The 13,892-nt window shown below is 43.5% G+C and overlaps 1 protein-coding gene across 3 annotated transcripts in view; it reads left to right on the top strand.

Annotated features, from left to right (window-relative positions):
* PDE1B (phosphodiesterase 1B) overlaps positions 1–13,892 on the top strand; it is a 153,293-nt gene that overhangs the window by 132,481 nt on the left and 6,920 nt on the right. For all 3 annotated transcript variants that reach the window (XM_081945246.1, XM_081945247.1, XM_081945248.1), the window contains 9 exons: positions 330–396; positions 2,281–2,397; positions 4,147–4,287; positions 5,953–6,053; positions 7,148–7,273; positions 9,385–9,486; positions 11,270–11,390; positions 12,075–12,156; positions 12,398–12,515. In XM_081945246.1, the coding sequence (XP_081801372.1) occupies positions 330–396; positions 2,281–2,397; positions 4,147–4,287; positions 5,953–6,053; positions 7,148–7,273; positions 9,385–9,486; positions 11,270–11,390; positions 12,075–12,156; positions 12,398–12,515 (975 nt within the window). The remainder of the gene's footprint in view (positions 1–329; positions 397–2,280; positions 2,398–4,146; positions 4,288–5,952; positions 6,054–7,147; positions 7,274–9,384; positions 9,487–11,269; positions 11,391–12,074; positions 12,157–12,397; positions 12,516–13,892) is intronic.

The following is a 13,892-nucleotide window of genomic DNA, read 5'->3' as shown; positions in this document are numbered from 1 at the left end:
CATCCCCGCCTCTTATACAAAACTATTATTAAAGGTATTTGTATTTAATGTTTTAAATTCTCAATAAAGTTTTTTTCCAAAAAGAAAAGTAAATTAGAGTGAGCCACATGAGTCTGGGGAATCTGTGCATGGGTCTGGAATGCTACTAGGCTATTGATTCTTAGTATCTCTGGAAAAGAGGCTCCAGTTCGACATGTCTAAATGTATTGCCTTGCCTGGAGAAAGCGGAATGCTCCCCCTGCAATGCTTGATGGGATTTGGAAACTATTTCTAATTGCAAGTAAGCCAGATCTCCCAGGGACTGTCTGACTGTGTCCTCTACTGCACAGGATGTTCCGTCGGACGTACACAGCAGTGGGACCCAATTATTCTCAATCGGTCATCAACTGCCTGAAGGTAACAACTCTTTGTCTTTTAACAAACACTATGCTACTTGTGTAAGTCTCTGATGGATGTAATGAGCCTTTACACTCTAGTAATAATTCCTAATTTTTGCATGGGTGGTTTTTCTCCTGCTTGAGAGGAGGCTTCTGTCAGTCGCCCCAACCAATTCTCAAGGCCACTTTTGCCCATCACCTCAAGCCACCCATGGGGTCAATATTTATGTGTCACACTTTTCTAGCTATTCCACTCTATGCTGTGGTCTGCCAGTGGCTAGCAGAGCTGGCAGCAGATTCGGACAGTGAGGAGGTTGGGGAGGAACATAGGCCAATCCTGGAGTCTGGGGAAGGATCTGATGAGGGGGCCAGAGTCCTATACCAGTTATCAGCTGCCTTTAGAGTCAGACATCAACGAGGCAGACAAACAGCTGGAGCCTGTTCCCAGTGTTTGCATGCGCAGAGTTGCCAGATGAAAGGAACCTCTAAAGAACAGGGGTTGACTTGGGAGTAAGGCCAGAGGTGGACAATGAATGGCCCCTCCCAGAGGAAATAAAGACAAGCGAAAGGGGAATGGAATTTGCAGGAGACAATTAGTTCGCTCAATTGGTTTGTGACTCTCCGAGACTCCTTGTCAAGTTTTGCAGATATCGGCCTGGCAGCTCTCTAAGCCTGATAAGGTCTGTGACTGTAAATCCACCCTTGAAAGACTTTGCTGGATGTGAATGAGCAGAAGTCACAGTAAATTAATAAAAGGGTTTTTTGTCAGGACAAGGAGTTTGCTTCATGTTCTTGGGAAGCCTCAGTCAGAACCGTCTATAAAAAGGAGACTGGAGGCAAAACTTTCCCAAAAGTCTTAGTTCTGACCAGTAATCAATAATTCACACTGTAAGGGCTAACTAATCACTGCAGAAGGGAGAAGCTTGGAGGAATTCCCTTTGGTACGTTTTATAAACCACCTGGAGTCATTTGAAATAGGATTGTGCGTGTGGCAAAATGCAGTCTGGATTCCCAGGATGGAAGAGCTTCATTTCCAGAGGATCGAAAGGCTGGTTTAGATAGTTTGGCCAGGAGAAAGAGAGTCAAGACAGTCCTTCCCCAGAAGGTCTTAGAAATATCTTTAATGATGCAAGGAGTTGCTTTAGTTTGGCAAGAGTTCTGCCTGTAGGTGAGGAACCATAAATTGCTTAGAAGTAATTCTATGTGTCTCTCTTTTGGTTTGTGGAGCCTGATAGTATGTAAAAATTAAGTGTATTATGGGTCTATAATGGGTGTGTAAGGGTGGATGAATGGATGGACAGACAGACAGATAGAGAGATAGATAGACCTATTAGGGGAATGATTAATACCTAGAAATGGATTTCTTGGTTCACATTAAAGATAAAGGTTCCCCTCACACATATGTGCTAGTCGTTCCTGACTCTAGAGGGCGGTGCTAATCTCCATTTCAAAGCCAAAGAGCCAGCGCTGTCCGAAGACGTCTCTGTGGTCATGTGGCCAGCATGACTAAATGCCGAAGGTGCATAGAATGCTGTTACCTTCCCACCAAAGGTGGTCCCTATTTTTCTACTTGCATTTTTTCCGTGCTTTTGAACTGCTAGGTTGGCAGAAGCTGGGCCAAGTAATGGGAGCTCACTCCGTTGCGCGGCCCTAGGGACTTGAACCGCCAAACTGCTGACCTTTCTGATCGACAAGCTCAGCGTCTTAGACACTGAGCCACCACGTCCCTTGGTTCACATTAATTTCCATCTAATAGTCCTTTTAAAAAAATCATTTTCTTTTTGCGCCTTGTCCCAATTTTCCGCTTCCTACACCAGATGTAAGTCCTTTGCTTAGTAGTTTCAGCAGATTTGACCCTCCTCTCCTGTTCCGTCTCTCACTCTGCCTCTGTTTTCCTTCTTAGACTCTTGACCTCTGGTTTTTCGATGTCTTTGCACTGAACAGGGTGAGCGAAGACCATGCCTTGCGCACAATTGTCTTTGAACTGCTCACCCGCCACAATCTCAACAGCCGCTTCAAGGTAAGAAACGAATGGGTCTGAGCACATCCAGGTAATCATTGTATGCCTACAGATTAATTCATCATTCCAAATTGTGAGAAGTTAGGGCAGCATTACAATGCTGCTTTTAGAGTAGAAGAGAGGGTGCACCCTTTTTGCGTGAGGGTCCTATTTTTATAGGGTCAATCAGTTGGGAGGGTCTGCAGGTGAAAGGCTGAAGCCAGAGTGGTCTGTGATCAGATCCAGAGTCCAAAAGTGGGTGGGGTCCTTTCTCTTCTTTCCCCTCTTCCCCCCCCCCAACCTGAGCACTTAACAGAATGCCAGAGTTGGAAGGGACCTTGAAGGTCTTCTAGTCCAAACCCCTGCTCAAGCAGGGAACCCTATACGTTTCAAATAAATAGTTGCCCAATCTCTTCTTGGAAAACCTCTAGTGATGGAGCACTTTGGGTAAAGGTTTACTGAAAGCAGGCTGAGGACCAGATACTACCCCTTCTTCTTTTAATTTGCCAAATTTCCAACAGAGTCAAAAAGGTAAAGACTCTCTTGAATCACATATATCCCTTGCTAATCTCTCCAGAAGTGATTTGTAGGAAGTAGATTTGAGCCCACTTAACTTTTCTGTTTTGTTTTGTTTTTAATATCAGCCAAAGTTGGTCAGATGCTGCAACTTAATGGGACACCAGCAAAGTAATAATTTCTTGCATTAAAACACAACAGAAGTGTAATGCGTTGTTTAAATTACCAGGGCTTTTTTGTAGGGGTGGAGAGGAGGTTACAATAATGGAAACCTGGTTGAAGTTTATACCTAAGCACTCCTCAGCCTTCGTGGGCAAAGCCAGTGGCATACAAATATGGGAGTGATAGTACAAAAGCTCAGCAGGAGACCAGCTGCTTCTCCTGAATCAAATAGTCCAGCATTTTCCAGATGAGGTGTTGCTTTGATGAGAGAGAATGCTGATATTCATGAGAAGGCTACAGTAGTCTAGCTCTATCTTCAAAACTTCCATTTTTGACAACTGCGGAGCCATAATTTGACTTGGCAGTATGTACCACCTAGGTCACTTTTCAACAAACCATTATGAGAACAAACTGTGACTGATTCTGATCCCGATCACCAGTTGCTGACTGGAGAATTCTGGGAGTTGAAGTCCACACATCTTAAACTTGCCAAGTAGATCAGCAGTAGATCATATGTACTAAAAGGAGAATCCAGTCTGCACAGAAGTCAAGGTATGAAAAGGGGTTTTGTGCTCAGTCTCCAGAATCTCCAAATTGGATTGGGAAAAACTCCTGTCTGGAATTCTGGAGAGCCACCACTAGTGATTACATTTCAGACCTGTTAGACTACAACCCCCATCATCTCAAGCCAGACTTCCCATGCTGATTGAGGAGTTATAATCCAACATAATTAGACGACATGCTTGAAAGGATTAATATAGGTGGCACCAAATTAGATAGCAAAAGCACTTATATACCGCTTCACAGTGCTTCACAGCCCTCTCTAAGTGGTTTACAGAGTAAGCCTATGCCCCCTCCCCAATCTGGGTCCTCATTTGACCGACCTCGGCGGGATGGAAAACTGAGTCAACCTTCAGCTAGTCAGGATCGAACTGCTGGCAGTGGACAGAATTAGCCTGCAATACTGCATTGTAACCGCCGCGCCACCACGGCTTTTCAGATGGACCATCTACCAGACTCAGTAGAAGACATCTAGGCTTGCACCTGTTTCCAGATCTTGCCTAAGGTTATCTTGCCTTTGTTGTTTTTCAGATCCCCACGGTGTACCTCATGACTTTCCTGGATGCACTGGAGGCTGGTTATGGGAAATATAAGAACCCTTATCACAATCAGATACATGCTGCTGATGTTACCCAGACTGTACATTGCTTCCTGCTTCGCACCGGCATGGTGGTAAAGTTAACCTGCAGATTGAGTGCTTCAGCAACTGTCCCATTGGTTCACCCTCCAGCTGGGAGGTGTTGTTGATATTGCATGCTTAGAACATTAATTCTGCTTTTTGGATCTGAAGAAACTTCCAAATCTTGGGTTTTAGTGCCTACCTTTCTGCTGTGTTGTCATGAATTACTGTACCTAGGACAAATATCAGGAATGCAATTATGCCACCTGCATGCTGTTTTTCTCCCAAATTATTCTTGATCAAAACTAACTGAAACACCATACACAAAAACAACAGTGCCCTCTAGAGGTCTCCCCAGTTTAGCACTAAGCCAGGAATTGGGAAAACTGATTGCAGCCAGCAAATGTTTGAAAAGTGAGTTGTGTTGCTGCCCCCCTCCCCCAGATTGAGATGTCTTTTAAAAATAGGAAATTAAGCAAAAAAATCTACAGGTTATATTACAAGATCAATACGCAGTTGTAATTAAAATATAAAATCATATCAAGTACAAAAACCAAAAAAAAAAAAACACCCTAAAGTAAATCAGTAATCTGACCTGCTAAAATGCATTCCAGCAAATAAAACATCTTGAAAACGAAATCTCTCTGAAAAGGGAAGTTCCCATGTCAGGAAGCAACACATTCCAACTAGGGCAAGGCAGAAGGAAGTACTTTTTCCCAATATTTTTAAAACCAGGACCAATTTATTCGGGAAAATGCAGCCATTAGGTTAGGATGCTTCTCTTTGGGCTTTGAAGGACATAGCCAGCAGTTGGATCTGCATGGGAATGATGCTGACTGAAAATGTTGGTAGTCGTATTCCCAGCACACCTAGAAATCATTATCTTTGAGAGGTTGCAGGAATTGGGTATGTCTAATTTAATGAGAAGGACGAAAGGTAACATGATAAGAGTGTTCCAATATCTCAGGGGCTGCCACAAAGAAGAGGGAGTCAAACTATTCTCCAAGGCACCTGAGGGTAGAACAAGAAGCAATGGGTGGAAACTAATCAAGGAGAGAAGCAACTTAGAACTGAGGAGAAATTTCCTGACAGTTAGAACAATTAATCAGTGGAATAACTTGCCTCCAGAAGTTGTGAATGCTCCAACACTGGAAGTTTTAAAGAAGAGATTGCACAACCATTTGTCTGAAATGGTATATGTTTCCTGCCTGAGCAGGCGGTTGGACTAGAAGACCTCCAAGGTTCCTTCCAACTCTCTTATTCTGTTAAATATCAGATAATGGAAATTTTCTTTGGAATGACACAAAACCATATTTGTGGCAGAAATCCTAAGATGAGAAATGGAATATGTCTTATGTGGTAGCAAATTTATGTTTATATCTCTATATCTTATCTTGCACATATTCAGCTGTATTAAAGGACAGTAAGATGGGTATCTATCTCTGCCTTTTTGCCCCTTCTCTTCTTGCCATGTGAAGTGCAATTTTTATAGTGTCCATTTCCGGGAAAGTAGGTTTTAAGTCAAAATTTATTCCACAGGTAGGACAGCAACTGATCTAGAAAGGCTATGGAATCAGGAAGTGTTGGTCATAGGGATGACCCTCTAGCGTAGAACTTGTCCTCCATTTGTGGTGGCAAAGTTCTGGAGTTGTTCCCAGACATCACCCTTTCACTCCCAAAGATGCTGACCATCTCTCCTGCTTCTTCTTCCTCTGCAGCACTGCCTGACAGAGATTGAGGCCCTGGCCATTATCTTTGCAGCTGCAATCCATGACTATGAGCACACGGGTACCACCAACAGCTTCCACATCCAGACCAAGTAAGTAAAGAGGTTGTCTGTATGGATGTTCCGTTGTTAAACTTACACTGCTGTTTTAGAGGAAAGAAGAGCTCTGAAAGACTTTTGGATCATACAATAACAAAGTCAACTGTGTTGGTTACTTGAGGCTTCCATGGTCTCTTTTTGCCAGGCAATTAAAGATACATCCAGGGGTGGGCTGCTACTGGTTTGCCTGGTTTCGGGAGAACCCGTAGCTAACATTATGGCCGGTTCGGAGAACCTCCAAATCCCACCACTGGCTGGCCCTGTCCATCCCACCCTTCCCAGGAGTCTGCACGTGGCCCGTTTTGGATGCGAGGTAAGTGCAGGGAGGCTTGGTGAGGGGGATAAAACAGGCCTCCTGGAAGTTCCAGAAGGCCGGAAATGGAGCCTGTTGGGAGGGCACTTTTCGCCCTCCCAGAAGCTCGAGGAAAGCCTCCTGAGCCCGGGGAAGGTGAAAACGGCGTCCCTGCCATGGTGCAAGAGGCTGATTAGGCCACGCCCACCATGCCCACGCCCAACCAGCAACAGGGCAGAGAACCCATTGCTGACATTTTTGAAGCCCACCCCTGGATAAACCAGTGTAGGCCATTGTATACAGGTAATCCTTGACTTACAACAGTTCCTTTAGTGACAGTTCAAAGTTACAATGGGATTGAAAAAAGCGACTTATGTCCATTCTTCACACTTATGACCGTTGCAGTTATCCCTATGGTCATGTGGATGTGTGGCAACTGGCTCATATTTATGACGGTTGCAGTGTCCCGGGGTCACGTGATCAGCTTCTGCGACCTTCTGACAAGCAAAGTCGATGGGGGAAGCCAGAATCAGGGAACAACCGGGGTTACTAACGTAACAATTTCAGTGATTCCCTCAACAACCGCGGCAAGAAAAGTCTTAAAGTCGCTCGACAAATGTTTCGCTTAACAAAAGAAATGCGGGGCCCAACTGTGGTCATAAGTCGAGGACTGCCTGTATTTGGAGTTAACCAAAATGCTGAAAAGTTCACCAGTTCCCCAGAACAACAAGATTCCCTTCATCCCTGCCCTTGACGTTACGTTTGCTTTATGGTTTCCCTCCTTTTTTCCCCCCAGGTCAGATACGGCCATTTTGTACAATGACCGGTCCGTTCTGGAGAATCACCACATCAGCGCCATCTTCCGCATGATGCAGGATGACGAGATGAACATACTTGTTAACCTGGCCAAGGATGAATTTGTGTGAGCCCTCATCCTCCTTTCCTCTGCTGAACCATGTTCTCAGGAAACCCACCGCGGGGGTGGGGTGGGGGGCATGCTTGCACTGAGGAATGCTTCAAAGCGGGGGAGGGGAGGCATTGTGGGGTGGAGTAGGGCAGAAATCAACCAATGGACGGTGAACTTTGCGGTTAACTGGAACACGATGGCTTCTTCCTGCAAAATGCTGTGTGTTTATATAGTTGTGAGAAAGGGCGGCAATTAAGTTGAGCTTCCTCCTCTAGTTAAGCGGGCTTGAGTTTATAGTCACGTTAACTGCTCCTACGTGGGACTCTTTCTAATTACCTTTAAGCCAGGGGTGTCCAAACTTGAGAACTTTAAGACTTGTGGACTTCAACTCCCAGAATTCCCCATGCTGGCTGGGGAATTCTGGGAGTTGAAGTCCACAAGTCTTAAAGTTCCCAAGTTTGGACACCCCTGCTTTAAGCAGTTCCATCTGATATCCATTTATTTTTGGATATCTCCAGTTTGGGGTGTCAGGTCTTTTCTTACATTTCCGAGGATGATTGAAGGAAAGAGATCCTAGCATCTCAAAACCAGCGACTTGTACATAACCGAGTTTGCTTAGATGGCAGCAGAAATTTAAAAAAAAAAATTAGGCATGATTCTAGACATTTTGAAGCTAAAATGACTCTAAACATACCAAACCTTCCTAGGCAATGCGTTTGTAGTGTTTAGATTCTAAACTTTAGAAGTTCTCAGTTGTTGCTCAGACATTTTGTGGTATGAGGATAAGACTTCATCTATCCTTGGTTTCCATAACTGGCCTACTAGCAAATTGTCCTCTTGCATGATGTAAGGAATTCTGTGTGTGTGTGTGTGTGTACGTATGTACGTACTCAGGGAGTCTTGAAATGACTACTAAGCAGTGATGACAAGGGTTTTAGGTTCTACCAGCATTCATCCCAAAGTTGATTCCAAGGCTTGCTCTGTAGCTCTCCTACTTTTCATACCTCTTTTCACTCTTGAGAGGTTGAACAAGAGCTTCATTACCATGCCAGCATCTCCCACTTGGCTTGATTGACAGCTTCAGCCTGCACCCTATATTTCTGCCTGATGCCCAGGTTTGAAACTATGTCCAGAATCAAGACAATTTACAAACCAGATGTCTGTTGTTACAATATTCCTTCAGCCTAGTTGAGAGAGCCTACAAGGCTTTGTAAATAATTATTATGATAAATTGTCTAATTTTCTTGAACTTAGCTCCCCTTTCTCTTACCACCTTTGAGGATCCACTTTCTTGTGGCTTGAGCAATTCATCTTTAGATTTGATGAAATATAAGGTTTGGGGAGGGGGGAGGAAGGGAGGGGAGGCAGGAAATGGAGCACAAATATCCTTTCTCGTGTACATGTAGTACACTCATTGTGGTGAACTTTGCATTAGAATTTATACAGATTTTCGAATTAGAATTTTCCGGGATGCATACATTTTTGTGTGTTGTTTGTGTGATTCTAGAAGCATGGTGAAATTAAGCTTTTAAATTCTACTGAATTATTTTTAAGCTCTGCTGCTCAACCGCAAAGATGATTACTTATTAAATCCATTCCTAGGCAGGGGGGAAATGAAATAAAAGTTGGCAGACTCCTTCTGATAAACATATTACAACTGCAGAGGACTTGGTGGGAAGATAGGATTTCCAAAGACTTCCTGCAGCAAAGCAGTCGGTGTGAAGATATATTATCTTTGGGAATACACTGAATGGACAGAAAGCGTTTGTGTGTCTCTAATGGAATTTGAATCTTTCCAGTGCCCCCCCTCCCCCCAGGAAAAAAAGGTTAAAGACATGACTGTCACTATCAAACACAATATCAAAAAGCTAAACATGGTAACAATGTTATTTGATGCTCAAGCGTTTTTGATATTTGTGTCATCTTGGTGCAGAATTTTCCTTCTGGGATTGCAGAGTTTCAACTCAAATGTGATCAATCATGGTAACTGAATGGATAGATTTCTCTCCACCACCACCCCCCCATTCCTCCGGGTTTATCTGCAGAATGTATTTGTGTGGGAGTTGAATCACATAAGGAAGAATGTGTTTGATGGCGGCTGTGTTTCTTTATTTCACGGGGTGCAGGGAGCTCCGGTCGCTGGTGATTGAAATGGTTCTGGCGACAGACATGTCCTGTCACTTCCAGCAAGTCAAGTCCATGAAAACTTCCCTGCAGCAGCTGGAACGGTAAATGGCAGGGCTGTGTGCCCACATGCATGTACGGTATTTTTAAAACATGATATAATGACCTCTGGATATGTAATGGGAAAAAATGGATTTGAAAGCATAAAAACATTGAAAGTTGGCAGATACATATTAAATCTGCAGACATTAAAAAACTCTTTAGATAACCTCAGGGAGTTTTCTAGCGATGACACTGATAACTACTGTAAGTCAATTCAGGCTGAGGGGAGGACAATGCTACCTTTACAGAGATGATAGATAGATAGATAGATAGATAGATAGATAGATAGATAGATAGATAGATAGATAGATAGATAGATAGATAGATAGATGATAGATAGATAGATAGATAGATAGATAGATAGATAGATAGATAGATGATAGATGATAGATAGATAGATAGATAGATAGATAGATGATAGATAGATGATAGATGATAGATGATAGATAGATGATTGATAGATAGATAGATAGATAGATAGATAGATGATAGATAGATAGATAGATAGATAGATAGATAGATAGATGATAGATGATAGATAGATAGATAGATGATAGATAGATAGATAGATAGATAGATAGATAGATAGATAGATAGATAGATAGATGATGGATAGATTAGATAGATATAGATAGATAGATGATAGATAGACAGACAGACAGACAGACAGACAGATATGATAGAGAGAGAGAGAGATGTTAGAGGTAGATATGAGAGATAGAGCAAGAGAGATGATAGCTAAATAAATAGATAAATAGATCAATAGATCAATACATACATACATACATACATACATACATACATATATACATACATACACAGATAGATGATAGATACACAGATGTTAGATAGATAGATAGATAGATGATAGATAGATAGATAGATGAGAGAGAGAGAGAGAGAGAGAGAGAGAGAAAAGAGATGCAGATAGAGAGACAGACAGACCAGAAAAAGAGAGAGAAAGATGATAGAGATAGATATTACAGAGAGATACAGATTCAGATACAGAGATAGGTAGGCAGGTGGGTGGGTGAGTGGGTGGGTAGGTAGGTAGGTAGGTAGGTAGGTAGGTAGGTAGGTAGATAGATAGATAGATAGATAGATAGATAGATAGATAGTTAGATAGATAGATAGATAGATAGATAGATAGATGATAGATAGATAAGAGAGAGAGAAAAGGGGGAGAGAGAAAAGAGATACAGATAGACAGACAGGACAGAGAGAAGATAGATGGATGGATGGATGGATGGATGGATGGATGGATGGATGGATGGATGGATGGATGGATGGATGGATGGATGGATGGATAGAATTGTAGATGAAACAGTGGGTGGAACAAGACTTTCTGAGCTGCATCTGGAAACACTTGTCTGAATAATAAACAGTTTTTTGAGTTTGCTCAGGTTCCTTCCTGGCTACTTCTGACATGAACAGAGGGCATGGAGAAAAGTCAAGGTCTTCACATATATGTGTGGAGCACAAAATAAGAAGTGGCAGAAGTTTCTCCTGTTGCCTAAGGAGTATAGCTGGATGTTTTAAAATCAGCTATAAAACACCAGAGGTCTCTGGGATAAGGATGTACACAGTAGTGGTAATTCTGCTTCTTGATGGGATGGGTGTTGATACTTGCTAAATCAGGCTTCTATAGAGCAGCAAAGGTGAGAGCCTAGCATAGCAAACAGGAGGCTGCCTGTCCCAATTGGGACACTGTGCCTTTGCAGGTACATTATGCCAGGGGCAAGATCTGACTCTATTCTTGCTATTCTTGTACTGCTGCTTCCCCAGGATTGACAAATCAAAAGCCCTCTCCTTGTTGCTGCATGCAGCTGATATCAGCCACCCCACCAAACAGTGGCCAGTGCACTGCCGATGGACCAAAGCTCTCATGGAAGAGTTCTTCCGCCAGGTATGCCTGGGCTTCTCCCATGGAGGGATTATAATGTTGGGGCTCGGATGCCAGATAGGACTGATGAAATCACACTCATCTTTCTGGTAGTCACAAACATTTGCTTGTTGATACAAAGCCATGGTTGTCAGGTATGAGCTGCAGTGGTGCAGTGGTTAGAGTGCAGTATTGCAGGCTACTTCTGCTGATCACCGGCTGCCAGCAGTTTGACAGTTTGAATCCCACCAGGCTCAAGATTGACTCAGCCTTCCATCCTTCCGTGGTGGTAAAATGAGGACCCAGATTGTTGAGGGCAAGTTGCTGATTCTGTAAACCGCTTAGAGAGGGCTGTAAAGCACTGTAAAGCGGCATATAAGTCTCAGTGCTAAGTGCTATTGCTATTGCACTGAAACTATAGAGCTTTCAGTGAGAGATTATATTCCATGCCTGAACTGTGGCTGAGTTTGCACTGTATGTTTTTACACCTGGCTAACCAATTAGCCCATTTTCTGGATTTATACATCATACACTGAATTGTGAAGCACTCCCGAGGCTGGGTTGTGTGACTTCTGTGCCCCAGTCATGCAAATTGAAACTAGCTAAGTTTTTTAACAGTTTTCATGACTGTAACTGATCGGGTTACATATGCCGTTTCTCAACCACCACATTACAAGACTTGGTTCTCATCTGACTTGTTTTTTATAGGGAGACAAGGAAGCTGAGATGGGACTGCCCTTCTCCCCATTGTGTGATCGCACATCCACCCTGGTGGCCCAGTCACAGATTGGTGAGTGGTAAAAAACCAACAACCCCAGACTGTATGCGACGGTGGAGCTCTCCTTGACCGCCTCTTCCTTTCCTCCCTCAATGTAGTAGAGATGTTCATGTATCCTCCACTCCCTTGATTTATTTTCTCCTGCCGCAGTGACAGCAGAGTGAACTGTCCTCATTGCACTCTGTGTAATAACCCTTCAGAAGAAATCAAAGCAGCTCACGGGCTTGTCCCTAACATTCTTTTCCTTCTACAGGTTTCATTGACTTTATTGTGGAACCCACTTTCCAAGTTCTGACAGACGTAGCGGAGAAAATGGTCATCCCCTTAGTGGAAGAAGGTTCCAAGAATAAATCATCCAGCCAGCAGAGCAGGTTTGCATTTACTGGTGGGGATGGGGAATTGTGGAAGACAGGGAGATGCAGCCGTGGCGGCCGGAGTGAACGTCTTTGGCATTGTTTATGGCAGCGTTTCTTAATCTCGGCAACTTCATCGGCAACTTCATGATGTGTGGACTTCAACTCCCAGAATTCCTCAGCCGGCATGGCTGCCTGGGGAACTCTGGGAGCTGAAGTCCACACATCATGAAGTTGCCGATGTTGAGAAACACTGCTTTGTGGCATGAATTCTTCCCATTTTGTCCTGCTTTCCCAAAATTGGAACTCACTCATCTGACCTCCCTAGACTAGATCAGCAGGTGGAAGATTGCTTTTCAATCTTGTTCACAATTCTGGCAAAAAAATTTTTTTACTGTCTCTTAGGAGAAACTGTTTTCTCTGGGTCCCTGAGGGCATTCTGACTGGTTTAGCCTTTGAAAACAGTATTATTTTTATTACACTGTCTAGCATATTGTGATGTTTGGAGTCAGGCAGCATCAAATAAATACCTAAAGAAACTGCTCTGCCTCAGCCTAGCTGTCAGAGTCAGTATTTTCTCCAGCAGGAAGGATAGCTTCATCCTCCCGTTGGGAGCTGACCCTGCCTGCAGACAGCATTGCATGGTCTTTTGCAAGCCCCTTCTTTTGGTGTCTGAAAAGAAGCAGAAAATAACAACAATAACCTTGGAGAGGATTCGATAGGTGGATTAAAAATGCCAAATCCAGTCTAGACATCTGGCTGGCTGTGTGATAAACTATAATAATGACAAGCCATAATATGTCAATTGGATAATAAATCAATTGCAAACGGCAGCTGTGCTTGGAACAGCTCACATTCCGCAACAGCACCTTTGGTTTTGTAAAACAACCACAGCCTCTCCCAGTCCTTGGGGAAGGTTGGATGGTTGGATAAAAATGCCAGATTGAGTCTGCACATCTGGATGACTGTGATCAGTCATAGTAATAATACAATTTGATGGTCTATAGTCATACACCCCTTCCCCCTTTCCTTCCTCTCTAAATGGGCTGGAGAAGGCAACGGATCCTTCACAGCTACCCACTTCCCTACCTATCTGGGGGGTCTAGGACAACTTGCTGCAGTTAACTCACCATGGCCATCTTGCCACAGCCAACCCAGCACGGAGCAATCTCACACATGGCCAGCTCACCGCAGGACAACCCGCTGTGGGACAATCCAAGCAGGATAACTCAATGCAGTAACTGTTATCCGCCACTGTTTTGTCTACATGACTTCCGTTTTTGTCAATGGAAATAATGTTGAAGAAACAGTGGCGAATTACGTTTATTGCATTGAGTTATCCCGTGTGGAATTGTCCCACAGCAAGTTGTCCGGTGGTGAGTTGGCTGCGGCAAG

Source organism: Natrix helvetica, assembly GCF_964273705.1.
Source record: "Natrix helvetica genome assembly, chromosome: 1".
Taxonomy (NCBI): Eukaryota; Metazoa; Chordata; class Lepidosauria; order Squamata; family Natricidae; genus Natrix; species Natrix helvetica.
The sequence above is the reverse complement of the archived record's forward strand: the minus strand, read 5'-3'. Positions and strand labels throughout refer to the sequence as shown.